Consider the following 27,370-nt stretch of genomic DNA (forward strand, 5'->3'; position numbering starts at 1 on the left):
AACCGAGACACTATGGTTAGAGGCTTTGTGTATTATAGCACCTCAAAGACACACAGACACAATAATCTGCACATATTTCTTTCTTTATTTGAAATAAAGATAAAAGCATAATGCTTCATTCTTAAGTTACAGAGCTCCCAAAAAAAAGAGTGTGCTTCATGAAGCAAAGCAAAAACCAAGCACAGAACTGCATAGATAATATCTTCAAATATAAATACAACTTATTCTGAGGCACCCAAATGCAATGCACATTGGTCCTTTTGTCAGGCTTAATATCTTTGGTGCCAACTCAAAACTGAATAGCATAAAAACTCCTTATCTAAGGTGTAACAGATAGCATGTGTTGAGCATTGACGCCACACTGCAATGTTAACTATTTACACATACTGCCCTCCTCTGGTTAAGACAGGGAATTTAAATTCTCTGAGACACACACAGTGAGTGTGAAGGACCTCACTGCTGTAAAGATCACAGTGAGCAGCACTTTTTTTAAGATAATTGTGAAACGGAGCCGGTATCAGTTTGAAATGATTTTTTTTTTTACAGTATAGACGATGAAGTGCAATGACAAAGTGCACACATTTTTGGAAATCTCTCAGTGCTGATGTTCTTCTAAGTGCTGTACGTGTCTACAGTGCAAGCTTTTGAGAACTTTAAACTTTTAAATATGTTCACTCTGCCTACATTAATGTTTATGATGGCCGTTGACCAAGAGAAAATCTACAACAATCTGGTAAAAAAAAAAAAAAAAACATACAGTAATACAACACTATTATTTGGTTTCAATTAATTTTCCATTTATGGCTCTAAAATAATTCAAGGCGATGTGCTTCAATTTTAACTTGAATATATCAACGAATGGTTAATCCCCTCAAGGTGCCCATTATCAGTAATTACCTGATGACATGCAGGGCAGAACAGTTTGGAGCTCATTAATTCCAGATTAAAGGCACCTCCAGGGCATCATACCAATTTCAACTTGGTCACTTACTATAAATTAAGGTCATGGAAAGTTTTTTTTAAAGCCATAGCGCTGATAATCTGGAAACGCCTGAGGGTTGGACAAATACCTGACGAGTCGTTAAAATTCCACAAGGTTCTAATGCAACTAGGAACATTGTTCTTAACTTCTGTGAACAAAAATACATTTGAAATACCATTTGGCAAGTGAAGATATTATTGTTTAGCTCATAAAACCATTAAGCTATGAGCCCGAGAGCGAATGTTAATGCTAGCAAGAGATTCAAAGCCAGTAACCTTGTATATGATTCAAAAACAGTAAATATAATATGACAACATGTTTCACAACATTTAGCTATCCAATCATGTCTCTGATCCCAAATATCTCTAAATATATTTTTTTGAGCAAATTTTGGCCGTATGTACTATTGGCTGCAGCTTATGATACAACTACAGTTACAATGCCAGCGCATTTATTTAAATCAATTTGCTTACATTTTTAAGGTAACTTAGTTTGTCGGTGATGATTATAAGAGTTAAAACACATTGGCAGCCAATCAGAATCGTGGTATACCATGGTATAATGAAAATAAATAAATAAAGCTTCATAGATACAAAATCACAAGATAGAAATTAAATTGTTTTTTTTTTCAGTGTAGAAAAATAATGAAAGACTGTTTGTTTGGACTGACTATATTCCTGCCACTCTTTGATTTCAAGATTATATTTCATGCTTTTCTTTTCTATAGTTCTGATTTCTATTGCGATATAGAATAATAGGGTAGGTGTGAGCTGCTATCCTATAGCAAAATTAGCAAAAGGCAAACTGAAGAGATGAAAAAATTCCACCCCTCCCCCCCATCCATTTCTAAACCCAAAGAGCCCATCAATATGTGTACAGTCTCTTTAGTATTTGTTCCCAATGTTTTGAAGAACTGCTGTAGTTAAGCATGTTGTTTTCCAAATAAAAACATTATTGAGAGACACTTCCTGTATCTAGAATGATGATGAGGCTGTTAACATATTCATTTGTTGTTATATTTGATGCGTTTATTTGGCACTCTGAAAATGGCCCCATTAGATCAGCTAAAGCTTGCTAGATGACGAACATCCTGCCAAGGTTTAAGGATAAAAATCTCATTCTCATTCTCACAATTCATCATTTGTTACGCAAAGTTCAATGAATGCTGTCATTGGGAATTCATATTAAGTGTATCAATATAGATGGATGGTTATATCTCAGCTGTCAGTGTAGCTCCAACATCACCAGTGTTACCAGAAAGAGCTGCACACTGGTAGTTTGTCTGGTGCGACCCCGGGGACAGGGTTTACGGTGTGATAGAGGGGATGCTGCGAGATGGCTTCATGATGAGACGCACTTCCACGTCGGGGAGGCTGTCCTGTTTTGTCTGGGCACACCCCTCGTCTGCTGCGGCCATGTGAAGGTCGAAGCGCAGAGATACAGACTTCTTCCGCAGCTTGGGGTTCCCTCTGAAGAAAGAGCCTTCCCACTGCTTAATCACCTTATCGATATTCTCCGTCCTGGTGGTAAATGAGTAAGATTCATGGGATAAAAAAAAGGAGAAATCATAAAATGATACTTGACACATTATATGTTATCAGTCTATATACAGACAAAACCTCATGAACAGCTATTTCATGTTGTAAATGTATTTTATCTGCTAATTAATCAAACATGTATGATTTTATTTAAACATGTAACCCCAATTCATTAGAAGTCTAAACTGAGATATTCAAAGTTATTGAAAAATGGTATCCTCATTTTGAATCTGATGCCAACAACATTTTTCTAAAAAGTTTGGGTCACCTCTCTGTTGCATTACTTTTTGTTTAACAACACTTTGTTAGCACTGCTCAGACCTACAGTATTTCTGTCATGTTTGATCATTTTTTGCTTAATTTAGATGTTCAACAGTTCAAGATGGCTTTTGTCTAAATTTACTCTTCATTATTCTCCAAACATTTTAAATGGGTGACAAGTCGAGAGTGCAGGCAGGCCATGTATCACCTAAACTCTATGGAGCCATGCTGCTGTCATACATCCAGACGGCAGTTTTGGAAATGTCTTTCTGAAATAAGGAGGGTATCCCTGAAAAGGTAGTTGTCTATTTGGACGAATAAGTTGTACAATAAATATGTACAGTATATATGGTTCAGCATAAACACTATAACAAAGAGTACAGTGAAGACATCTTTTTGTGTAAAGTGTCTTGAGATAATGTTGGTCATGAAATTGTATTATACAAATTAAGAGTAATTGATTAATTGATTGATTGGTTGGTTAATGGTGCTTTCATGACCTGCCTGAGGATCTCAGACTAGCTACTGTACACCAGTATCTTCTTTTAAAAACACATTTTTATCGTAAGGCTTTCTTATAATCCTTGTTTCATCCAGGATGTTTTATTTGTTTTACTGTTTGCCTCTATGTAGGTTTATTCTCTGGTGGGCCCACTGCCCAACAGACCTGTAGTATTGCTTAATATGTAAATTATGTAACCTGAAAGTTGTCCCCAATCTTTGTCTTGGTTGTTTCTCTTTTCTCTGTTAATTGGATGATTGCTACACTTTGTGACGTTGGTTTTGATAAGTGCTTTATAAATAAACTTTATTATATCATTATTATTATTATTCACAAATGTGCAGGTTACCCATGCCATGTGCACAAATGCACCCTGATTCCATCACAAATGCTGACTTTTAAACTGTGTGCTGATATCAGATGGTCCCTCTCCTTGTTAGAGCAGAGAACGGGGTGTCGAGGATTCCCAAACAGACTTTTACATTTTTACTTGTCAGACCTCAGCACAGTTTTCCACTTTGCCTGAGTAAATTTTTAATGACTCCTGCCCCAGAGAAGGTGACCGCCTTTCTGGATCTGGTTAATATACAGTTTTTTAAGTATTCCTGAGGCCCTGCAGTCATGCCCACGACAGAGTCGTCAATCGTGTCTGTTTTGAACGCAGGGGCTTGATGATCATTTCTTTCCCTACATGCAAAGGTTTCTTCAGATTCTCTGAATCTTTTACTGATATCCTGACAATGACTAACTCTCTAGAATCTTTTCAATTATATGTTAAGTCTTTAGCTGACTTGTGAACTCCCCAACTTCTCTCAGAAAGACTCAGCCTCTCTGGTATGCTCTTTTCATACCCAGTGATGTCACTAACCTACTGCCAGTTAACCGTTACAACTGTAAAATGGTCAGGATTTCTTAAGCTTTTCTCTTTTCCAGTCTTTTGTTGCCAATATCCCATCTTTCTTTAAACATGTTGTCGGAATCAAATTTAAATTGGGCATACCATTTTACACGATGTCTCAACTATTTAGGAATTTGGGATGAATATTGAATGCAGGGATAATGAGACCTTTCTTGAACTGTTGACATCAACAGCTGGAAGTCTATCTATTGTCAGATGTTTCCAACAGATGTCATGTAATCCTATGAGGGATGGGCAATTCCACTACAACAAATTATTTCATAATACGCATTTGCTTCAAAGAAACACAAGGGGGCAGCAAAGGAGTGCAGTTTCTATACCCTATATTCAACCTGGTATAAGGACTAGTGAATACATACCTTGAATTAACTGAAAATTTGTCTTAGCTAAGCGTATTCAGAATGAGGTCTCTGGATCATTGCCATAAAAAACAAATGAAATTCAAAATGTTACAAATCCCTGTCTGATATACAAATGTGGACTTATTATTGGCTCAAGCAGAGGACACCAGCACTGTAGTTGCAGGGTCATTTCTATATTAATAATAAGGTCGTTTAGAAGACTTACAAAGAAATGTGGCTGCAAGATTTAGAAGGTTTGTGCATTGACATGTTGGATGATGGGCTGTTTATAAAATTGTATTTATATTTCCTGAAAGTAGCAGCACTGTTGTATATTTACTGCTATGTTTTATTCTGCTACAGTATAGCAACACCAAAACCTTGTAAAACCAAATAATGACCTGAAACATCATTATTCATAAAGAATCGGCATTACAAATTGGTTTAGGGAACCCCAGTCTCAATTGTTTGGCAAAACTGGAGATGAGATTTAAACGGTAAGTTCTAATATTATTCAACAAAGAATGCTATGCTAGTGTTAGCCTAAGGGCAAGCATGTTTAATGTTGCCACATTAAAGCCCCTTCAGCATCTCCCTGTTACTGCTCTTTCCTATTGAATGTTGTGGTTGTGTTCAGGACCGACTGACTAAATGATCCAGAATTTTAAATCTCACACATCAAGCATGTTTAATGTTATCAAGTTTGCCCTGAAAAGGCCAGTAAGTTTGAGTGTTTCAATCCCTTATAGAAGATCATTTAGGGAGAAGATCAGTAAGGTCCCAGATCAGATTTCTTAGAGATAGATGACTTGATAATGCAACATAATGTTAAAAACTAGAATTTGTGCCCACTTTAATCAGATAATCGATTTATATTTTTATTCAACAGGATATGGCTTCAGGGCAGTGACAGCAATTATTAAGGATGGATAAAAGACAGACTTAGGTAAAACTAATTGTCCTTTGATACCTGTTTAGAGTCAATTTGGTGACAGAGTAAGTTAAACCATCTGCCACCTGATGACGCGTATGTTTTGCATTGTTGGCAAAACCTGAAGCATGTCTCCAACAATAACAGGTGCCACGCCCTGGAGACTCCACCCCCAGCGGGACTCTCCACATCAAACACAAGCCATTAAAGGAAGAAACTCCCATGAAACGCTACGCTGAGTTAATCATGGGAACCTGAGCAGTCAGCTAAATGTTTTCCGCCTTCTCTAACTTGTTCAACCTGAAAACGTCAAAACCTTTTGATGGTTTTTACATCTTGTCTGCTGGACCAGACGTCGCCAAGGGCGGAGAGAAGACATGGCTGGTTGTGTCATTAAAGAGTAATGAGTCAATAAAATCCTCCCTTAGTCAAAGTCATCAGAGGTGTGAAGGCGTCAGACGATTAAGCTAGCATGAAGCTATGTGTCTTCATGGAAAAGGCATTTGTCTTTGTAATGAAGAACATTTGGCTCCTAAGTGATGCTATTAGTGCTTGCTACTAGAGAATGCCTGCTTTCCAGTACAGAGGCAAAGGAGCTGGCTACAGATCAATGGGGGCCAAAAAGATCGATACTCACTCGATGGTACCGTGACCCTCTGCACTCTCTCGCACCACGTTGCCCTGAAGAATCTCCTGAGTCTTCACAGTGGAGATTGGCAAGTCTTTATCCTGCTCTGGCTCTGTGAGAACACATTATTGACAAGTCATAATTAGATATAACTGTAGTAAGATTGTACCTGTGTGTGTGTGTGTGTGTGTGTGTGTGTGTGTGTGTGTGTGTGTGTGTGTGTGTGTGTGTGTGTGTGTGTTACCTGTGAGTATCACAAGGCTTTGCTGTCTGTGCAGTATGCTTTTCTTCATCTCGTTGTCTGCTGGGAGAAGTGATGGTATTACAGGTAGTGGCTCAGACTTTGGTTCGTCCGGAGTAACAGCGGGGTCACTAAAGCCGTTCTCCAGACAGCTCTCCTTCTGGTCCTCCACAGCTGATCTCCAGGGCTGCAGACTCATTGGTCGTACATTATGTCCCATGTACCTGGGAACCAATTGAAAATGATAAAGCAAAAGTTATACTTTCAGAGAAATACATGCCCAGGATGAAGCGATAGCCAGCAGTCTGTTAGCTTAGCTTAGCATAAACACATAAAGGAGGAGAATATGCTAACCTGTCTAAGTCGCAAAGACAAGAGTAAGAGGCTACCAGCAGCTCTAAAGCACCCTAATTGACATTTTATATTTTCAATCAATGCCTGGCTTGGATTTGTACTCTGTTTTTTTTTTTACATAGCAGACCAGTGCCATGCTTCGAGTTCTGAACAAACACTCTGTAGGACTATGTCCAATAATATCATTCGGCATAGAGATTTCAAGCAAATTAGAATAGAAAACAGAACAGAATAAGAAAGCAGGGGCACAAAAAGTTAGAAAGTTTACAAGACCCCAAAGAGCTGGATGACAACAAAATGGTAAAAGACAGCTGTGGACTGCAGCAGTATTTAAAGAAAAGTTAATGAATAAGAAATTGTCAACAATTCACCTTGTCTCACTTCACCTTCAGTGGAAATGTTCAGTTTGATTTAAGAAGATTACAAAGCTATCTGCTGCTTTTGACCCAGTTTCAGATGCAGAATTATTTATATTTATTAATTTCATTTTTCGATTGCCTTGATAAGTTGCTGTGTATTACAGGGGACAACAGCTGATAGATCATTATGTGAGACTAAACCCTGACAGGAAGAGTCTTATTAGCCAGAAAGCTAATATGAGCTTACCCCATGCTGGCTGCAGCTTTGCGTTCAATCGACGAATATGAGACTGGCTTTGATTTTCTCATTGAACGCAGGGCTTAAGAGTACATAGACATACTGTACAGGCACAAAATGTCTCACTTTGTCTTTGACATGACACTTTGTTCTCTAGTCAAGATTGTTTTGATGGCATTTTATGGCAAATATCCGGAAGAGAAAATGGGGTTGATATACTCAGAAGGGATGGGGGCTGGAGTCAAACCTCAGACCTGATGGAGCATGGACTCAGCCTCTGAATGTGAAACCCTAGTGTTGCCTTTCAACCATCCTTTTGGCTAACATACCACTAATGGAAACTGTTTTTTGCGCTGCAGTTTAGACCAACTGAAAACAAGATGAGTTAGAAAATTCATTTTATCGGCCGATTTTAATTTATGGCGACGGCAAATTTCTTAACGTTCAAACAGTTTTTCACTAAAAGTAAAGGTGAGGAACAATCAGTGTTTCCATGAGCTGCTGTAGCTCATAGTAAGGCTTGAGTTCTTTCCTGTAAATAATAGTGAAATGTTAACGTAACACACTAAGCTAAATTCTCAAGCCCAAATCCAAAACGTCATCCATCTTGAGCTTGTAGGATGGGACTGTTGATAGAGATGGTCTGTCAGATGAGTTCCAGCCACCATACTGATCTCCCCTGTTGGATAAAGTTCTCTGAAAAAAGTTCTGTTATTTAAACGTTTAATTAGTATCATCTCCAAGTCTATAACCTTCATCTTAAAGTATACAACTTGATTAAACAAACCTAAATTGGACCTATAGAGGCCTCGCTTTTGGGACTAAATTATCCATCTTCTACGCTGGCTTACATGCTCTATGTATAACTACACTCCTTTTAACTGCTGCGTAGCCTGGACCAACCAAATCTACCGCATAAGATTGGGCTCATGTGATATCTGCCACACATCCGTGGAATTACCCAACAGAGATGGATGTCTCATTAACCTTATGATGAAACCAACAGGGCTGCCAAGGGTGTGTCAGGGATGCTCCAAGACAGTCACATTCTTTTCAGGCAATTATGCTATCGATGACTTGTGGTTAGAAGGAAGCTAGATAAAAAAGAGCGTCCTGTTGCTGCTCCACCAGCCAACAAGACGCTCAGGTAACAAGGAGATGATTACAAAAAAAAATGAAAACAACGCGGCAACACTAGCAGATTTACTGGAAGAGTCTGCACTCTTATTTCACCAACAAACAGACAAAGGTTCTCAAAGGATGGACCCTAAAGACTCTGATGATTCCCTGTTATTCCTCTAATGGCCTGATCTTGAAGTTTTAGTGAAATATGGGATAAAATTGGAAGGGTTGATATGGGATGTGGTTTGGACATTCATGTCCTGTCTAGGATAAATTGCATTAACCTTGTGACTTTTAAGTTGTCAGGGGAAAAAATGTCAACACAACCGTTGCTTCGATTCATGACCAAATACCAACACAACAAATGTTTTTTTCTAAACCTAAGCAGTAGGCCTACTTTGTGTTTTTTTCTGTTATCCTGAATTCAATTTTATTTAAACACTTTATCTGCATTAAAGGTTTAGGAACGATATTGTTAGAACATCAAGGTACAAGATGAGTGAATATTTGGATGATAATTGATACTAATATGAGCAGTATCGTAGCATTAATGCTAATTAGCACTGGAGCACTGGATTAGCAATGGAGTATGTCCTTGTAAAACAGCTTGATACTAGCAGGCAATCGACTAAGACACAAGACAAATACATCATTCTATCATTTTTGTCCTCTTCACCTATTGTTTCTGTTCACTTTCCAATTACTGCAGTTACATGTCAACATGTTGCCTGGTTGTTGGATTATGTCTCAGATACATAGGTTCTACCATATTTTAAATGCCAAGGAGCTAAAAGGATAATGCTAATAAGCAAAAATGCTTATTAGATGTTACATAGCATGCTAACACACCAAATAAGAAGATGAACAAGGCATAGTAACATTAAAACATTTTTCTGTGGACGAGTAAAGTTTCACAGAACGGATAATGTAGTTGTTGACTCTAAAACTTGTTACAAAATCCATTGCCGAAATGTTAGTGCCAAAATGAGTCTCTCATGGTATAGGGGTTCCGATTTGACTTGGACCATCCCGTTTTCAAGCTCTGTGTCATAAGTCCCCTCAAATATCTCTAAAACCCTCATATATCCTGGTTTTGAACACTTCCTGTCCAGGTTATAACCAACCAAAACAACACACCATGCTTGCTACACTTATTTGTCTGTATGTCAATCAATGTTGTTCCAAAGGTTGCGTAGCTAACCGAGCGAATCACATGAACAGGACCTGGTGCATTTCCCAAAGAACTCCAGGAGAGTTACAGTTTACTTCAAAAAGTACAGGGCAATTAATATGCTATGCTTAGTGCACACTGCAAGTGTCCGTTTTAACTCGCCCACTGTGGAAATCCTGATATTCAAAGCCATAATAAAACAAGCAAACACAAACGGTGGGCTCAGACTCCTAATTGTTGCAACCTACTTCAGTGAGGCAAACGCTGGTGACAACAACCATAAACAGCCTGCTGAGGGGGGAACCTTAGCCTACCGCCTTGTGTGACCAGTGGAGGTGGATACATGTGGGTTTGTGGTCAAAATTAAAGTGTCCCAATTTGGAGGTTTGAAAATATGGTCACCTTATCCTATGGTGCTGATTAGTTTGAATCACAAATACAAACAGATTATTTCTGCACAGTCTAAACAAGAACCGGGACATTTAAAAGACAACATAAAGGTATTGTGCACAGACCTTTCAGTATATTTTGTGTTCCTTTTACTTTTCTTTTAATCTGCAGACCAAACTCAGTAACCTTTAGGGTTTGATGTGTGCAGATGCTTCAGTTGTTCAGACTGTAAAAGGCTCTCACATCTTTTCTTTTTGTCACACAGCCCTTTGAGCTACCCGCTTGCTACTGAGTCACGGCCCTTCCCAAACAAATGATGCAAATTTCAGATGCCACGTCACGCCTCTCCTCGCGTCAAGGACATCAGTCAATCAATCATGTCATATAATGAATGTAAAGCATCTGCAGGCAAATAAACGAGGAATGGCAAAGGCTGCACTACAATCTGTCTGTCTGTCTGCAACGTCTGCGAGAGTCGTCAAATGAAATGAATGTACTTTCCTCAGACTATAAACTGACAATCATATGTTTGTTGTAGCCAATGTTTCAAATGATAATTAAAGACCATGTCAAAAGAAAGGAGCATTCGCTAATAAAACAGCTTGTTTCTGGCAGGCAATAAGGGAGGAGACCAGACAGGCCAACCGTCTGGCTTCTATCATCTTGTCTGATACAAAGACGGATGGTTCGGCTATTAATCCATAATGTTTCGTCATCTTTACTTGAATTATCGTTTGTGCTTTTATGTAAAATTACTGGAACTTTCTGGTGGATTGCCAGTCACTGCTGTTCCATGTAATTATGATGTCATGCCGTACCCAACTTGTGTCTCAACTTGCAATTATTGTGGATTTGTAGTTTCTACACTGACTTATTCCACTGAATCCAGAAAGAAAACAGTGGGCTTTGACCACACATGACACGTGAAACTGTTTGACAGCTACATAAAGGAAATCACTTTGTTTTCTTTTGTTCATCTTTAAGTGCAAGGAAGAACTTTCTCTTCACTTCATGTCAGTAAAAAGTGTGTGAAAAGTGTTTTCTTAGATGAATATTTTGCAGAACTGATGCATAAATCATATAATTCTGTAACAGTTACTAACCGTCTTGTTATATGTTTGAAGTTGAGCCAATATTCCTGTAATCATTCAGACAGGTAAAATAAAATGACCTTCCTGGTTACGGGTTGAACCACAATAGAACCCCAACTGAACAAATACTTCCTGCTTCCTCCATTCTTTAAATTCCACTCCTATTCTCCTGAACCTACCTGCCCTCTTCGCGATCCAGCAGACGACGATAAGTGGCAATCTCTTGCTCCAATCTCATTTTGGTGTTGAGGAGCTGGCTGTGCCGCTGGCGCTGGGTGGCCAATCCGTTCCTCACCTGCTCCAACTCGCTCTCCAGCCCAGTGATCACCTGGGAAAGGTCCTGCAGCTGGCTCGAGTACATCTGCTGGGTGTTCTGCAGGGAGTTCTCCAGGCCTTTCTCCTGAAGAAGAAAAAAAGGATACTGATCCCAAACCTTAAAGTTCTCATATGAGACACCTTGTCTGGTATTATCCAGCATTATTGACTTCCTTAATGAAAATAAAAATAAAAATGTGTATATGTTTTAATTTGATTTGCCATTCAAATGTCAAGTTCTTCACAAGCCATCATTCTGTTGCTCTGGTAACACAATAGCTAGACAATTAAGGACTACCTAGAAGGTGTCATTTGTTTGGAATAAATGGACAACCAGCAGCCAAATATTCTTGGCCAAATATGTATTCTTCACCCAGATCATGGTATAGCATATTTTAGATCACAATCTTATGAAGTTATTTTCAATTCTAATGGACAAGGAACCAAGGGGAGACAATGACTAAATACAAGGCATGTGCTGTGAAGAAGATTTAAAAATTGATTGGTAAAAATGTAAAAAAAAAAACATTCAATTTGCAATATATAGGATAAAATATGCAGAAAACTAATGCCCCTACCTTTCTAATTGTTTTACAGTATGCTACTAACATGTATATCTTCAGTTTTTGAGTTCATCTGTAACGATGAGTGTTTCCTCACCAGGGCATGCAGGGTTTCTATCTCCACCTGCAGGGAGTGCCACTGCCTCCTGGCCTCGGCGAGCTCGGCCCGGGCTTCCCTCAGGGCAGCGCTGCCAAGGTTCACCTGCGCCCATGCTGCCTCCTCCTGAGTGAGACGACAGAAATCACGACATTAAAACTGGAATTTGAACATCAAAATCACCCAAACTGCCCAAAAGTATGACGAAATACACACGCCAAAAAACCCCACACACAATCATGGATTTCAACACAGATATGAAGCCTTGTGTAACTCAGAGGGGAGAGTCTTTGTCTGGACTAAATAAATGTGCTGTAGCTGAGGGCATGTGGCTTATTAGAATGGAAACTGTTAAAAAACAACAACAAGCTTCATTAAAAGCTACAACTATACCGACTGTAAAACTCAGCCACACATCTTTCCCATTGGCACTCAGTCAGAAAGCGGCTGATCATGTGTGTTTCATTTAAAAAGCAAACACAAAAGCAGAGCAGGCACCCAGAGGCCTGTGTGTACACAAAGCTTTACCAGCTGTGTTGACACACTGTACAGCTGTTAGACATTTCTCACCCTCCGCCCTCACATCCCCTTCAAAACTGCTTTTAGTGTTAGTGCTGCAAACTCCTGGAATATTTTACAACAGGACCTGAACTTGAGCACTTTTATCCCTTATGGACACTTTAGAAATATTATTTTTAACAACCCAATACCTGACTGTAACTGTTTTATTTGATTTTAATTACTGACTTATCACTGTAGAGATTTCAAGCTTTTAAATTATTTTAGTGTATATATATTATTGTTCTTATTGCTCTATCATTGTTTATCATTTATGTATCATTGTTTATCATTTATGTATGTTTTCTCTGCATCATTGTAAATGAGGGTCGTCCTCAAAGATCTCTCCGAGAACTTAAATAAAGGTTGATGATGATGATGATGATGAAAAATGGGGAAGCGGTGAAGCTGTCTCAGAAAAGTTATGATAATATTTAAACATTAGATAATAGTTAATATTTAGATCATATTTAAACAAAAAAATGACTCATGTTAACTATTTGAATGTCTGTTCAATGTATTATTTCAATGATTCTACATACCGTTCTCTTTGTATTTCATAAATGTATGTGAGAAGAACATCTAACAAAAAGCTTCCTTATCTGAAATCTCTCTGAAAGATATTTATAGAAAACTTAGTTGGTATACCTTTCATCCAGAAGTACTTCAAGTAGTTGCGCAAATATTTAAAATACATTTCAACAAATATATTCTTTCATTAAAAACTGTCAGTATCAAAGAGTACAGAAGAATGAGCAGTGAAATATCACATCTTAAAGTAGTTATTGTAGAGAATGTCTCCTGACGGTGGATGTTTCACCACGCAGCATTTCAGAATTTCAGATTTGTAGCCGTCAAGTTTAAACTCATTTCAACTTCTCCGTTTTCTGATGGGTGCTTTATGCATTCAATTCATGATACATTTTGTTGATAACATGTTTTCTATGTAAAATCTTAGATGATCAAAGTAACTAATGACTCGAGCAGTCAAATAAATGTAGTGGAATAAAAAGAGAGATGTGTGTTTCGTTTATTTAAGGAAGTAGAATTGTAAAGAGGCATCATATGTAAAGTATCTCTATATTTACATAAAGTTGTATTTTTTGGTCTGATTACCAGCACCTGGTATCCCCAGATCTCTACATCTAGCTACAGCTTTTCTATAACAAGCTAATAAAATAAAGATTCTTACTGTGAAATTTAAAGGCTACCACAGGATTTTTTTTCAGCCCAATCAAGCTGGTTTTTTATGAGTGGGCATGATGGGCACACATAAGGTTGACACTAGTTATACACAGCAAGAAAACACATCAATACACATGAGAGCACAGGAAGATGAATATACAAGCAAGAAAACACAATGCAGAATTAACAATTAACAACTCTTGCAGAAGTTGCACGAGGAAGGAAATTCATTTAACACATTTTTTAGACCTACAGGAAATCAATCGGAAGTTTAACAGAACTTATTTGTTCATAAAGAAATCTCCACAGGGCACATGTCATCTTACAGCGAAGAATGAAAAATGATGATAGATGACATTTGAGTTTGGTGCCTGCATCAGAGGTTTGGTGTTTGCACACGTTTTCCCTTTAAAACTCTAAACCACTCTAATGTACTGTCACATGTAGAAACATTATGGTCAATACAAACACCATGCTTTGTTAATTATGAACATCAGGCAAGGCTAAAGACCGCTGCATTGTGTTACCTTTTTACCATAGCCTGACAAGCAAAGCTACACACAAGCATTGTTTATTTAAAATGTGCACACTTTTAGCATCGTGGTAGCTTGCAGCCTTCAGGTGAAGGCACTTTATTGTCACTGTCAGAACACAGTCATGGTGCTGTGGCACAGGAACACAGGGCTAATAAAACGCTTCAAACTGGCTCTTCCTCATAATTACAAAAAAAAAAAACAAGACAGTTACAGTAGGCTGAAAATATTCAACTTCAAAATAAAAAAGGGCTGCTAGCTCCAGATAAAGGATACAAATCTGCACTGTAGATACAAATGGTTAGCTTTGTAGTTTGGCTCATACATATTTAATGAAGATCAGGATGCACTCAAAGAAGTTACTGATCAGGGTGCTGTATATGTGTGTGACAGTAAAAAGGTGAAATGAGAAGAAATTTACACAAAACACACGCAAACCTAAAAGAAGGGAGAGGCATGATGAGTCCAAAGCCTACAGCCTCTCAACACAATCAACAAACACTCTGCCATTAGTTTGAACTCCAGCCAAGAACAAACATAAGTCTGCCTCGCCTGTGGGACGGCCTGGAGTTGGTCTTGAGGGTGTGTCTGGCTGGCCAGGAGCCAGGATGTCATGAGAGACACAGAAGTGGAGAGTGGATGCGTACCTCAGTGAGAGCTCCTCCGTGTGTTCTGGATGCTGCTCCTGCTGCTGCTCCAGAGCTGCTAGGCCCAACAGAGCCAGAGACTGGATGTGAAACGGAGCCCAGGTTGAGGTGTCTCTCTCCCAGGCTGGGGAGTCTGCTCTGGTCGCACTGCGCTCTGATTCTGTCGAGGAGCTGAGTGAGCTCCATCCCTGTGCCATCCTCCTTCTCCCCTCCTCCTCCTGCTGCTGCTGCTACTGCTGCTGCTGCTGTGTCTGTCTCTAAAAGAGCATCGCAGGACCCGGCCCGCTGCAGCTGTAGAGCCCGGGCTGCCTGCAAACAGCCAACCAAGGGGAGCAAATGGGGACGGAGTGGGAGGGGGACGGAGAGAGATGGAGTGAAAAAAGACAGAGGGAGGGTGAGATGAGAGTGGAAGACGAAAAGAGAGAGAAAAACAAGATAAACGCACGTACTGTCAAACATGTACACAAGCAATGTGTTTATGTTTTTGTGGGCATGCGTGTGAGTGTGTTTTGTTTGTGTGTGTGTGCTTGGGATAGGGCTGGATGGGACGTATATGCAAAAGGGAAAGTAAGGATCAGTCATTAGGTTCTATATGAGTGCAGAGAGGGACTGTGTGTGTGTTTGTGTCTGTATGCAGGGAAAGACACTGGACTTGAACGAGGGAGGTATTAGTCAGCAGGAATGAGAGAACAAAGAAGGCAAGACAGGAAGGAGAGAGGAGGTGTGGATGAGGTCAGAAAAGGGGACAAGGAATCATTAGATGTTATATAAAGGATAAAAATACACATTGAAATATGCACACACAGACACAAACACAAAAACATGACAGGATTTGAATGTAAGGGTGAAATAAATGGAACGATGCTAACATGTTCTTGTTTTAAAGCATTTTTAGCATTAAAGTTGTGTTTAGTTGTAGCAATTTCTTTGATCAGAATTAACACTTTATTCCCACAAAGAAGCACATAGACGTTATATTCAACTTTCCAATCGAATACTTTGAGGGCTGAAACCCAGGGGAAAGGTGTAGTCTGGATTTCAAGCTTACCCTTTTTGAATAACATACTGTAGCCTATACTTAAAGGCAACCTTTTATACTAAGTCTAAGTTACACCATTACAACACAAAGTTTGAAACCTCTCATACAAAAGAAAAGAAAATGAAGTGTAAATATTTCATACTAATCAAGTAGGAAGCCAAAAACAAGCCACCACCAAGAGTTTCAATCTTCTCATAAATAGTATTCATCCTCATACCAGTTCTTAATATCTGTTTATCACCTTATTTGACGTGTGCTGATAGTGTCTACAGGTCTATGATTGGCCTTGCAGTTAGGTGAACAGAGGCTGTAGTCCTCAAAGTGGCTGGCCCAGGTTCAGCTAAGACCCTCGAGCAAATCCTCCCCTACTTTCTAATGCTAATCTACTAATCAGTCCCTAATTCGTCTTAAATAAGAGCATAATAGTCTAAAAAATATATATAAATAAAGCAGGCAGATAAGAGGATAAGGCCACAGTAAAAACAAGCAGACAAAAAGAAGTCATGACAGACATGTGCTGTACATAAAGTGACCTCAAACTCCTGGTGCAGCTCCTGCAGCTCCATCATGGAGTGTCGAAGGTCCGCCTGCAGCGTCACGCTGCTCTGATCCGCCTTCCTCTTTGATTCTCTGAGCAGAGCCACCTGCTGCTCCAAATGCAGGGTGCTCGTCTCTTCCATCTCACACCTGTGATGTAATATCAACGGTCAAGGTCATTCATTCATTGTTAATCTTTTAACCATCTCTTTTCCCAGTAAGACGTCGACTTATTTCTTTCTTTCTTTTATTTCTTTTTTGCGTGCATATTCATTTTACTTATGTTTTATGTCTTTTAACTTGACTCTATATTTCACATGTAGTTTTCTTTTATCTCATGTGAGCTGTTACGTATTTTATTTATTCTTCTGTACAGCACTTTGGTCAACTGTGGTTGTTTTAAAGTACTTAAAAAATAAAGTTGGGATTGGATTGGAACCATAAGAAAGACGGGGTCAAAGAGCCAGAGAGAAAAAAAAACATATTAAAATCGAGTAAAGTATTTGTTTCCTGAAGCGTCTATTTGTCAGTGTTGCCCACACCCGGTAGAGCTAAATTCAAAATAGGATGCCAAAGCTGGTGAATGTTTACTAACTTTCCGTACAAAGGACATAAAAGTCCTCAGGATCTTTAAAGTGTGCCATAAAAAGAGTCCAGAGTGTCACAGACACACTCAGGGAGTCAGGAGACACATCAGGTGGATGTATAACTAGAACAGGTGTATTCATTTCAAGCTGCTGCGTGCCGACACTGTCCTTCAAGAGTTAATGCCTGAAAGTGAACGGGTGGTGACTGAGTGTGTATTTGTGTGTGGTGTATGTGTGTGTGTGTGTGTCTGTGTGTGTGTGTGTGTGTGTGTATGTGTGAGAGAGAGTGTGGTGTCACTGCATGAATACATAAGTGAAAGTGCTGACGCGGCACAAAGCCCGGCCTGGATTTGTATGCAGGTTGGCTCACAGGAGCGAGGAATCGGCCCCGACTTGAAAAAGCATCCCAGAAGGATGTAAACAGGAAGTATTTGTTTGTGATGTGTAATGCGTCAGTTATGATAACTCTACATTTCTTCTGCATGGGTAACCGTTTAAATTACAAAAAACCTAAAAAAATAAATACTGAAAACAAAATGTTTAAGACCCTGTGATTTGTTTATCAGGAAGCTAACATGCCTAATCAACTACATAACAAACTCCATACTGTGTGGATAGAGGAGTGCTAGATCTTTCAGGAAAATGTAATAAAGCTGACCTGGCCTGGACAGCAGCAGCTCTGGACTTCATGGTGTCAGACTGTAATGCCAGCTGGGCGTTGTCCATCAGCAGTCTACCAACCTGATTAAAAAAAAACATACAATATAACATGTGATTAAAATCAAAGAAAGTGCAAAACAAGCAGTTCCTCAGCTGTAAAAGTTCATTTTAGTGTATGAAATTGTAACGTAGTAAAGATTGAGACAAGACTTAAAACACTTTTGGGCCTTTATTGGAGAGATAGGACGGTGGATAGAGTCAGACATCAGAGAGAGAGAGAGAGAGAGAGAGTGAGGAATGACCTGCAGGAAAGGAGCCACAGGTTGGACTGGAACCTGGGAGTCCGCCTGGAGGACCACAGCCTCCACACATGGGGCTCGCTAGTAGTTCACATTGTTTCAATATGAGAATCAAAAATACATTTGCCTTTCAACAAAAATGTGTGTGTAATGATAGCAGACATAATGTCTTTTAATAAGGCAGTTTTTTCTTACCACTGTAACTTTTGCTGCTTTGCTAAAGTGCTCATGATGGATAGGCCGGATCTTTGTAACATAACAATGAGTAAGGTCTTTTACCTGCTTTTTGTAACATAACAATGAGTAAGGTCTTTTACCTGCTTTTTGTAACATAACAATAAGTAAGGTCTTTTACCTGCTTTTTGTAAGATAACAATAAGTAAGGTCTTTTACCTGCTTTTTGTAAGATAACAATAAGTAAGGTCTTTTACCTGCTTTTTGTAAGATAACAATAAGTAAGGTCTTATACCTGCTTTTTGTAATATAACAATGAGTAAGGTCTTTTACCTGCTTTTTGTAACATAACAATGAGTAAGGTCTTTTACCTGCTTTTTGTAACATAACAATAAGTAAGGTCTTTTACCTGCTTTTTGTAACATAACAATAAGTAAGGTCTTTTACCTGCTTTTTGTAACATAACAATAAGTAAGGTCTTTTACCTGCTTTTTGTAACATAGTAATGAGTAAGGTCTTTTACCTGCTTTTTGTAACATAATGAGTAAGGTCTTTTACCTGCTTTTTGTAACATAGTAATGAGTAAGGTCTTTTACCTGCTTTTTGTAACATAGTAATGAGTAAGGTCTTTTACCTGCTTTTTGTAACATAGTAATGAGTAAGGTCTTTTACCTGCTTTTTGTAACATAGTAATGAGTAAGGTCTTTTACCTGCTTTTTGTAACATAGTAATGAGTAAGGTCTTTTACCTGCTTTTTGTAACATAATGAGTAAGGTCTTTTACCTGCTTTTTGTAACATAGTAATGAGTAAGGTCTTTTACCTGCTTTTTGTAAAATAACAATGAGTAAGGTCTTATACCTGCTTTTTGTAACATAGTAATGAGTAAGGTCTTATACCTGCTTTTTGTAACATAGTAATGAGTAAGGTCTTTTACCTGCTTTTTGTAACATAACAATGAGTAAGGTCTTTTACCTGCTTTTTGTAACATAACAATGAGTAAGGTCTTTTACCTGCTTTTTGTAACATAGTAATGAGTAAGGTCTTTTACCTGCTTTTTGTAAAATAACAATGAGTAAGGTCTTATACCTGCTTTTTGTAACATAGTAATGAGTAAGGTCTTTTACCTGCTTTTTGTAACATAACAATGAGTAAGGTCTTTTACCTGCTTTTTGTAACATAACAATGAGTAAGGTCTTTTACCTGCTTTTTGTAACATAGTAATGAGTAAGGTCTTTTACCTGCTTTTTGTAACATAACAATGAGTAAGGTCTTTTACCTGCTTTTTGTAACATAACAATGAGTAAGGTCTTTTACCTGCTTTTTGTAACATAGTAATGAGTAAGGTCTTTTACCTGCTTTTTGTAAAATAACAATGAGTAAGGTCTTTTACCTGCTTTTTGTAACATAACAATGAGTAAGGTCTTTTACCTGCTTTTTGTAACATAGTAATGAGTAAGGTCTTTTACCTGCTTTTTGTAAAATAACAATGAGTAAGGTCTTATACCTGCTTTTTGTAACATAGTAATGAGTAAGGTCTTTTACCTGCTTTTTGTAACATAACAATGAGTAAGGTCTTTTACCTGCTTTTTGTAACATAACAATGAGTAAGGTCTTTTACCTGCTTTTTGTAACATAGTAATGAGTAAGGTCTTTTACCTGCTTTTTGTAACATAACAATGAGTAAGGTCTTTTACCTGCTTTTTGTAACATAACAATGAGTAAGGTCTTTTACCTGCTTTTTGTAACATAGTAATGAGTAAGGTCTTTTACCTGCTTTTTGTAAAATAACAATGAGTAAGGTCTTTTACCTGCTTTTTGTAACATAGTAATGAGTAAGGTCTTTTACCTGCTTTTTGTAACATAACAATGAGTAAGGTCTTTTACCTGCTTTTTGTAACATAACAATAAGTAAGGTATTTTACCTGCTTTTTGTAAAGTGTCTCGAGATAACACAGTTGACGCTATACAAATAAGAATTGATTGATTGATGATAATGTAGCACGTGTACCTGAATAAAGCATATAAGGGGAGAACAAGTTATGGCCATTTTCTATGTTCTATAGTTTCCAAAGAGAGGCGACTTGACTTGTTAAAAGTTAAAGTATAAAAGGAGCATTAGAGTTCAATTCATAAGGTTTTCTTGGCTGTTAAGTGTATGGTTTAGACCAGTGCTTCCCAAAGTGTGGGCCGCGGCCCCCTGGTGGGCCGTGTGGGTGCTGCAGGTGGGCCGTGAAAAGCCCTCCACCAATTTTAAAAATAAAATAAATATCACAATAATGATGATTTACCATGAGTGAACCCTTTAAGTGATTAGTAAGGCGTGTCATGACTATTCATGGACATAATGTTTAGTACACTTTTGTGTCTATCTTGCCATAATATCATGTTGTCATGTGACAATAGTTTACCCTTACTGAAAGTTATAGCTGTAGTCATATTTTTTATTTTATAACGGGCCCCGGCATACTTTTGTATTTCAAAGTGGGCCGCGGCAGTTTTAAGTTTGGGAAAGGCTGGTTTAAACTAAAGAACTGTCTGGATAAATGTATTCCTGTGTTTAACTGGGTTAGATAAATCACAGTACAAAAAGTACAAACACACCCTTTTTCACTTTGTTTTCTTAGCTTTGCAACCCTTTCAGAATAAGACCCACCTATGTTGAAAGGAAGCCAAAGAACACCTGGAATATTCCATAACATTCAAACCGTAAACATTTTAATACCTTCATTGTGTGGATGTTTCAGTACACCTGCCCATCTCTGAGCCCTTTGTGATGAGTCAGTCAGTGCCCTGAAAAGATCTCCTTCTTAATAATGTCTTACTCATCCCAACATCGGTGTGGGAAATGAAAAGATCTTAAAAAAAAAACAGTGCTTAAAAGTAATCTTATATGTTAACATGAATGCACTTCCCGGATCAGCTGACAAAGAGGCTAGCAGAGACTGCTCTTCTGTCTGTCGTTGCCATGGGAACATGAGCCAAACTTTGGAGAAGAGCCAGGTGATGTGATAACAACAACAACGACAAAACAGCAAGTCATTAGAATGTCTGTCTGTGAAACCTACTCATGCAGAAAGAGAGGCCTGCTGTAAAACCATTAAGTGGAGTCATGTGAGCTCACAGCACCGGGTGGCGTTAATGAGCTACAGAGAGGAATAGCCTTCAAAGTTATAAAGAGTTACGCATTCTTTGAGTGTGTGTGTGTGTGACAGCTGGTATTCTCTCTGCGTTGTCTGTGGCTCCGATCCAGGTGGAATGACACATATCTGTTTTTAATCCTCTGCAACACATTGTTGACATGTGGAGTTATGTCTCACCTCATGGACTTTGGTACCAGTTTTGAAACAAGACAACTAAAAAAAAGCTCCAAACAATGTTTCCCCGCAGTGTTGATTTTTTACACAACGGTTTCTTTATATGTGATTTTTTGATCTAGCAGCACCAGCATGAAACCAAAACAACTCACGCTGCATTGTTGTGTTAGCATGCTAATGCTAGTGATCTTTATTATGCTCGTATCTTCACACTGCATGTAAATTTACCTGAAATGAGCGTGATCTAGAAACACAGTTAATCAGTGAGTACAGTATGTTATTCTTCTTTTCTCTAGTCCCTCAATTAAACAACTTTTATACACGAGGGGAGGAGTCAGCCAGCCGTCATGGCGATGTAAACAAAGTGAAGATAGGACTCTGAAAACTCTGAAAACATCACAGACAGTGGGACTCGGGTGTTACACCCATTGTAGACAGTCATGACTCACAGAGTTATTCTCAGAGGATACACTTGATTTATATTATATTGAAGTGTGAAAAATCACATAGAAAGCCTTTAACCTAAATGAGAAATTACTTTAAAACATCCAGTTGGATAACAGAGGGTTTCTAGAGAAATATTGGTCAAATAATAAAAGATGTTAAAAAAAAAACATTGTCTCATTAAGAATAAGTTGAAATCGGAACTATATGTCATACATTACTTAAACAAAAACCAAGAAACCCTGCGAGCACAGCACAACGTTACGACAAAGTCTGGCAGGATTCAATGCCACTCAAGATGACTTTGTCATTTGAGCCGAGTGAAATTGAAAAAAAAAAAAAAAAAAAGCTAATATCTTTGTCCTCTTGTCCAATCTGTGAGGACACAAGAGATGTACTTTTGACTTTATAATCAAATATCCTCTTTGTATGGTGTACATTTAATGGTCACACTTAAATGTAATAGAAATCAAGTATATCCTCTGAAAATAACTCTGTTTTCAGAGTTTTCAGAGTCCTATCTTCACTTTGTTTACATCGCCCGGACGGCTGGCTGACTCCTCCCCTCGTGTATAAAAGTTGTTTAATTGAGGGACTAGAGAAAAGAAGAATAACATACTGTACTCACTGCTTAACTGTGTTTCTAGATCACGCTCATTTCAGGTAAATTTACATGCAGTGTGAAGATACCAGCATAATAAAGATCGCTAGCATTAGCATGCTAACACAACAATGCAGCGCGAGTTGTTTTGGTTTCATGCTGGTGCTCAAGGGCGACATCTGCTGGATCAAAAAATCGCATATAAAGCCTTTGAAATAACACAACATTATGAATGCAATACAATTGTATGTCCTTTTTTCATCATGAAATTGTACATTTGGTGACTTATTAACCAAAAAAGGTTTATGCACTTCTTGTGCATGCCTCCAAAATAAAAGCAGTAAATCAATCAATCAATATATCAAGAAGGAGTTGCAGACTGTCAAAACTAGATGGAATAAAAACACCAGAATGATCACTATGTCACAACTTTTAAAGCCTCCAACCAATATTTAGCCAACACAGACATGTCGGTCATTGTATCAACATCCAAGAATATCTATTTGAGAGTAAAGAGTGTTGGTGGTTTCTATCAGTATGTTTGCTGTCCTCAAACAGAGGTGGCATTAAAAGCCTTGACTTAACTTGCTGCTCATGTGAACGCTCAGGCTGTTCACTATCACATGATGTTGAATGCACATGTCATCGACATAATCGCCTGTGTCTCTGTTTTGACTGCAGTCATGCTGTTTGATTATACACACCTGCTCCTGTTGTCATCCAGCCAATATGGCCTTGAGCTGATGTCATGGAGCATAATCATAAAGCCTGAGAGGATTCCACACAGCAGCACATCTACCGACCTATCCGTCTGCAAAAATCATCCTATTCCGACAAACATCTCTGCAGCATTGTTAAGTAGTCGGAGTGATTTGTTATGATCATCTGATGGCTAAAAACATTAAAAAGCAAAGTCTGACCTGTGCACGGAGCTCCTTGACAGTCTGCTCCTGCAGGGACCAGTCCCGAGAGCGTGAGTCATTTCTGACACCCCAGTCGGTTATTTGTTCCTCAAGCCTCCGGTTGGTGTCCTGCAGCCTGTTCACCTGCTCCAGGAAGCCCTTTAGACGGGCATTCAGACCCCACATGGTGTGACTGGAGTCCTGCAGCAAGTCCATGGAGACCTGAGAGAGCCCACACCCAGATGTTTACTCACACAGCAAGCTGATGATATTTCCATACAGTCAAATCAACCTACCGCAGCTGGTGGAAGCTATGATAGTGAAACATTCAGAGGGTAAGTGACTTACTATCTTTTATCCGGAATGTGCACACAGAAATAAAAATTAACAGTCTGCCACCCGTTTGAGATCACATGCTACCAAAGGCGTCTACTAGGTAAATGTTTACCCAGCGATACTCACCTGAGACTACGTGGCCTTCAGCGGATAGGGCACACAGTAAATGTAGTAACAAGCCAGCAAAAGTCCGTCTGTCTGATTGCCTGGTCACACTGAGCTGATCCACCACTCCCCACAGCTTAGCTACATTCTTCAACTTTCAGGTCAACACTTTCTCCTTCCCACTGTGTCCCAGGTCATCAGCAGCTGGCTCATGAGAAAGAGCAGATAGGCTGCCATCGGCCTGCCAGTATCACCCTGTTTGTGTGTCAGTCTTTGGTCTTCAGGGTCAGTCGCGACAGGGATGGTCCGCTCTGTCCCAACTTACTCACGCCCCACTCACTGGCAGCATGTGGACAAGTGTAGAGCAATGGGGTAAGCACTGGACACTGTGCTTACATCACCAGCACTCTGGGGCCCTTTGTACTCTCTGATCCAGGATTACTGAGGCGCTTTCAAACACACAGCAACACATGCTGCGGAGGGAATGTTCAGTGATAGGACCGGTGTGTATTTAAACAGCACCATAATTAGAGGTTACCTATACATGTACTATAATCAGGTTAAATCTGTGTGCATTTGCACATTCTGCTCTCAAGTAATACACACATTGTACAAAGTATACCTCTTGGTCAATTACAGTCTTGGCTAGTTAAAGAGAATATGTGAGTGTGTCTGGGCCAAAGGTTTCATATCCATTATATTGCTGCTTTAATAATGCCAGAAATACAATGTGTTCCGCAGCTGCAGTCCTGTGTTCAGTAGACAAACATTAAATAAGTCAAAGAAAAAAATGTACACACATGATAGCCTATTAGCTTGTGTGCACTAGATTATAATTATGTTGTTTCCACAAGCTATCCTCTAACTTGTGTGGTGAGAAGATTAGAAAACCCAGAGAAAAGTCAAAGTCATGTACCATTACTATTTACCAAATCAAGTGACCAGCAAGCTAATAGCAGCCCATCTAAGGTTATGCTAATGTTAGCTGGCTAGACTAGCTAAATAGCTATTACGGTAACTACCATTTTCGCTATCCCATTCATAGCTCGCTGGATTAGTTTCAAAAATATTTTTTCGCCATTTTCCCCTGACACGTCAACCATTACTTTTTATTTATAATATAATTCAGCAGAGAAGAAATTAAAACTGAATGGTCCAACATATTGAACATCATTAAACCATTTCAGCACACTCTTACCTCAGAGATCATCTGGTGCTTTGCTTTTAAACAACCGCACAAAGGTCAGGTCAACCTAAAATGAACCCAGCATCACAAAACACTTGCACGTGCTGATTGAGCTGTTAAACTGATTGAATATACGGAGGATGATGGCCTAGTGGTTAATGTGCAATCCCCATATAAAGAGGCCAAAGCCCTTCATTTGGGCAGCCAGGGTTCAGGACCGACCTGTGGCTCCCCACTCTCTCTCTCTCCACTCTTCTGAGATTGTTGTGAATAAAAACTAAAAAGAATGAAGATAAACACATTGTTCGGTACCTTTAAGTGTCAAAAATTCATTAACATTTAGATCTTCTTTAAAGGTCCCATATTCTGCTTTTTCTGGTTTTATATGCTCTTTAGTGTGTTTTCCAAGTGTCCTGTGCATGTTTAGGCACATCTATGTGAAAAAATTCAAAGTCCGCGGAAACGCGGCTTCTCCTACCTCCTCCTGTTAGCTGTAGCATTAGCCGCATGTAACGCTCGGTTCTAGCCCCCCTCGAAAAACTGTCAGTGTGATGTCTTGTCAGTGTGAGATCACTGATCTAAGCCCATTGGCTCGTTGTAGCAAGCCCTGCAGCTCATGTTGCACGCCCGTTAACTTCTGTAGCACGCCCACGATATGCTGTAGCCTGTGGTAGCACAGTAGTGCTAAGGTGCTAATGTTTTTACTCCCCTCGGAGCCAGAGTGGCTGAGCGACTGACCAATTACGGCAGAGCCGACAGGCCGACCAATCAGATCAGACTTGGCAAACATGGGGACTCTGAACGTGGGCACTTCAGAGCCTTAGAGAGAGAGTCAGAAGTGAGCCGGTGCATGGAGCGGCAGTACATGAAAACAGAGACTTTTTTAAAACTTTAGCTATTGTGAACATACTTTAGCTTAAATATATGAACCCCAAAAAGGGCATAATATGACCTCTTTAAATAGGGTTTCACAGTTTAGAAAATGTCATTCTCTTCGGTGTTCCTATGTCTCTTATTTGTCTCTAAGCAGCTACTTTTGAACATTCACAAGAACTTGGTTATGCGATTCCTTTTCCATTTGGCAAACAAAAAAGGCAGGATGTGGGGATTATTAAAACAGACAACTAAGCCTGCAGATGTATCAGCTACAACCACTGTACAAATATTGTCTCTGTAGTTTTTTACATTCTTTCTGCAACACAGCAGAGGAAAAGCAACCAGCTGACTTTGTCATGTGACAGTTTGTCAGGGATTTGGTTTCTATCCGTCGGTACATTCAGAGAAAGAAAGAACGAAAGATAGATAGAAGAGAAAGGAGGAAGGAAAAATGGATAGTGTGCAAAGTGTGGGAAAGCAGAGAAAGGTTAATGTACAGTACATTTAACAATTAAACACACATGCACAAAACATGCTGTCTAACCAGACAGGGCCAGACAGGACTGTCAGGATACTTACCATCATTACACCACACCCTTTCAGGAAGGTGGCCTCCTGTTGGCGAGAGAGGGCTGACGATGATGACGACGATTAATAATGTCGTTAGATAAAAACCTGGACAGATAAAACACCTGTAAGGGCGTTGCAGGCGGTTCTGTTCTGACTGTCTGGGACGGATGATTTCCTGCTATGACTACAAACTGGGAATGTCACTCAGCCTGTTTTTAGACGTCATGTGCTCCCACATAGATCCAAGAATACGACGTCGCACGACATCCACAGGAGTGTTTGGCTTGTGGTAACATGTAACTGAGGGCTATGGGAAAAAGCAGGCGGATTTCAGGAGCAGAGATGGAGGCTTCAGAGGTGGACACTGCATACAAGAGAAGGAAAACAAAAAACAAACCAGCCTCAGATTACAGGGTTAAAGCTCAACAGTGAAGAGCTCCCTCATGTACCTTACCTGACTTTACATTCCTCTGCCGCAGTTTCCTCATGGGTGGGCGCATATAGGCACTCTTTGATCGTTTCTCACGTGGTGCCTCGTTTTCTGCACAAGGAGCCTTTCACTAAAAATGCTTAAAAAAAAGACAGAAAGAAAACAACTGTTGTCAAAACATATAATAGCGTTGATCCAATAATCTAACAATTATCCATCAAACACTTCGCCTGGAAGATTTTTGTCTGAACATGATATAATTACCCAAGCCTGAGGTCTGGGTTGGGAGGTATTGTGGTGGTTTGGAGCCGAAACCACAGAAGGGATTAGCTATCATAAACTC

The 27,370-nt window shown here is 39.2% G+C and overlaps 1 protein-coding gene across 4 annotated transcripts; it reads right to left on the bottom strand.

Moving 5' to 3' along the window:
- Positions 1 to 67: 67 nt before the first annotated feature.
- Positions 68 to 26,734, bottom strand: krt222 (keratin 222). Of its 4 annotated transcripts, none has more exons than XM_065965120.1 (10): positions 26,607 to 26,734; positions 23,543 to 23,746; positions 17,788 to 17,870; positions 16,539 to 16,692; positions 14,967 to 15,275; positions 12,044 to 12,169; positions 11,248 to 11,468; positions 6,347 to 6,567; positions 6,112 to 6,214; positions 68 to 2,502 (listed from the first exon to the last, which is right to left on the bottom strand). In XM_065965120.1, the coding sequence occupies exons 1-10, from the start codon at positions 26,610 to 26,612 to the stop codon at positions 2,289 to 2,291; spliced, it is 1,641 nt and encodes a 546-aa protein (XP_065821192.1). In that variant the 5' UTR covers positions 26,613 to 26,734; the 3' UTR covers positions 68 to 2,288. The 4 variants fall into 4 exon arrangements, with proteins under 4 accessions (XP_065821192.1, XP_020507955.2, XP_020507956.2 ...); XM_020652299.3 differs by lacking the exon at positions 26,607 to 26,734 and adding an exon at positions 23,987 to 24,379; XM_020652300.3 differs by lacking the exon at positions 26,607 to 26,734 and adding an exon at positions 23,873 to 23,961.
- Between the last annotated feature and the right edge of the window lie 636 nt (positions 26,735 to 27,370).

Source organism: Labrus bergylta, chromosome 1 (genome assembly GCF_963930695.1).
Source record: "Labrus bergylta chromosome 1, fLabBer1.1, whole genome shotgun sequence".
Taxonomy (NCBI): Eukaryota; Metazoa; Chordata; class Actinopteri; order Labriformes; family Labridae; genus Labrus; species Labrus bergylta.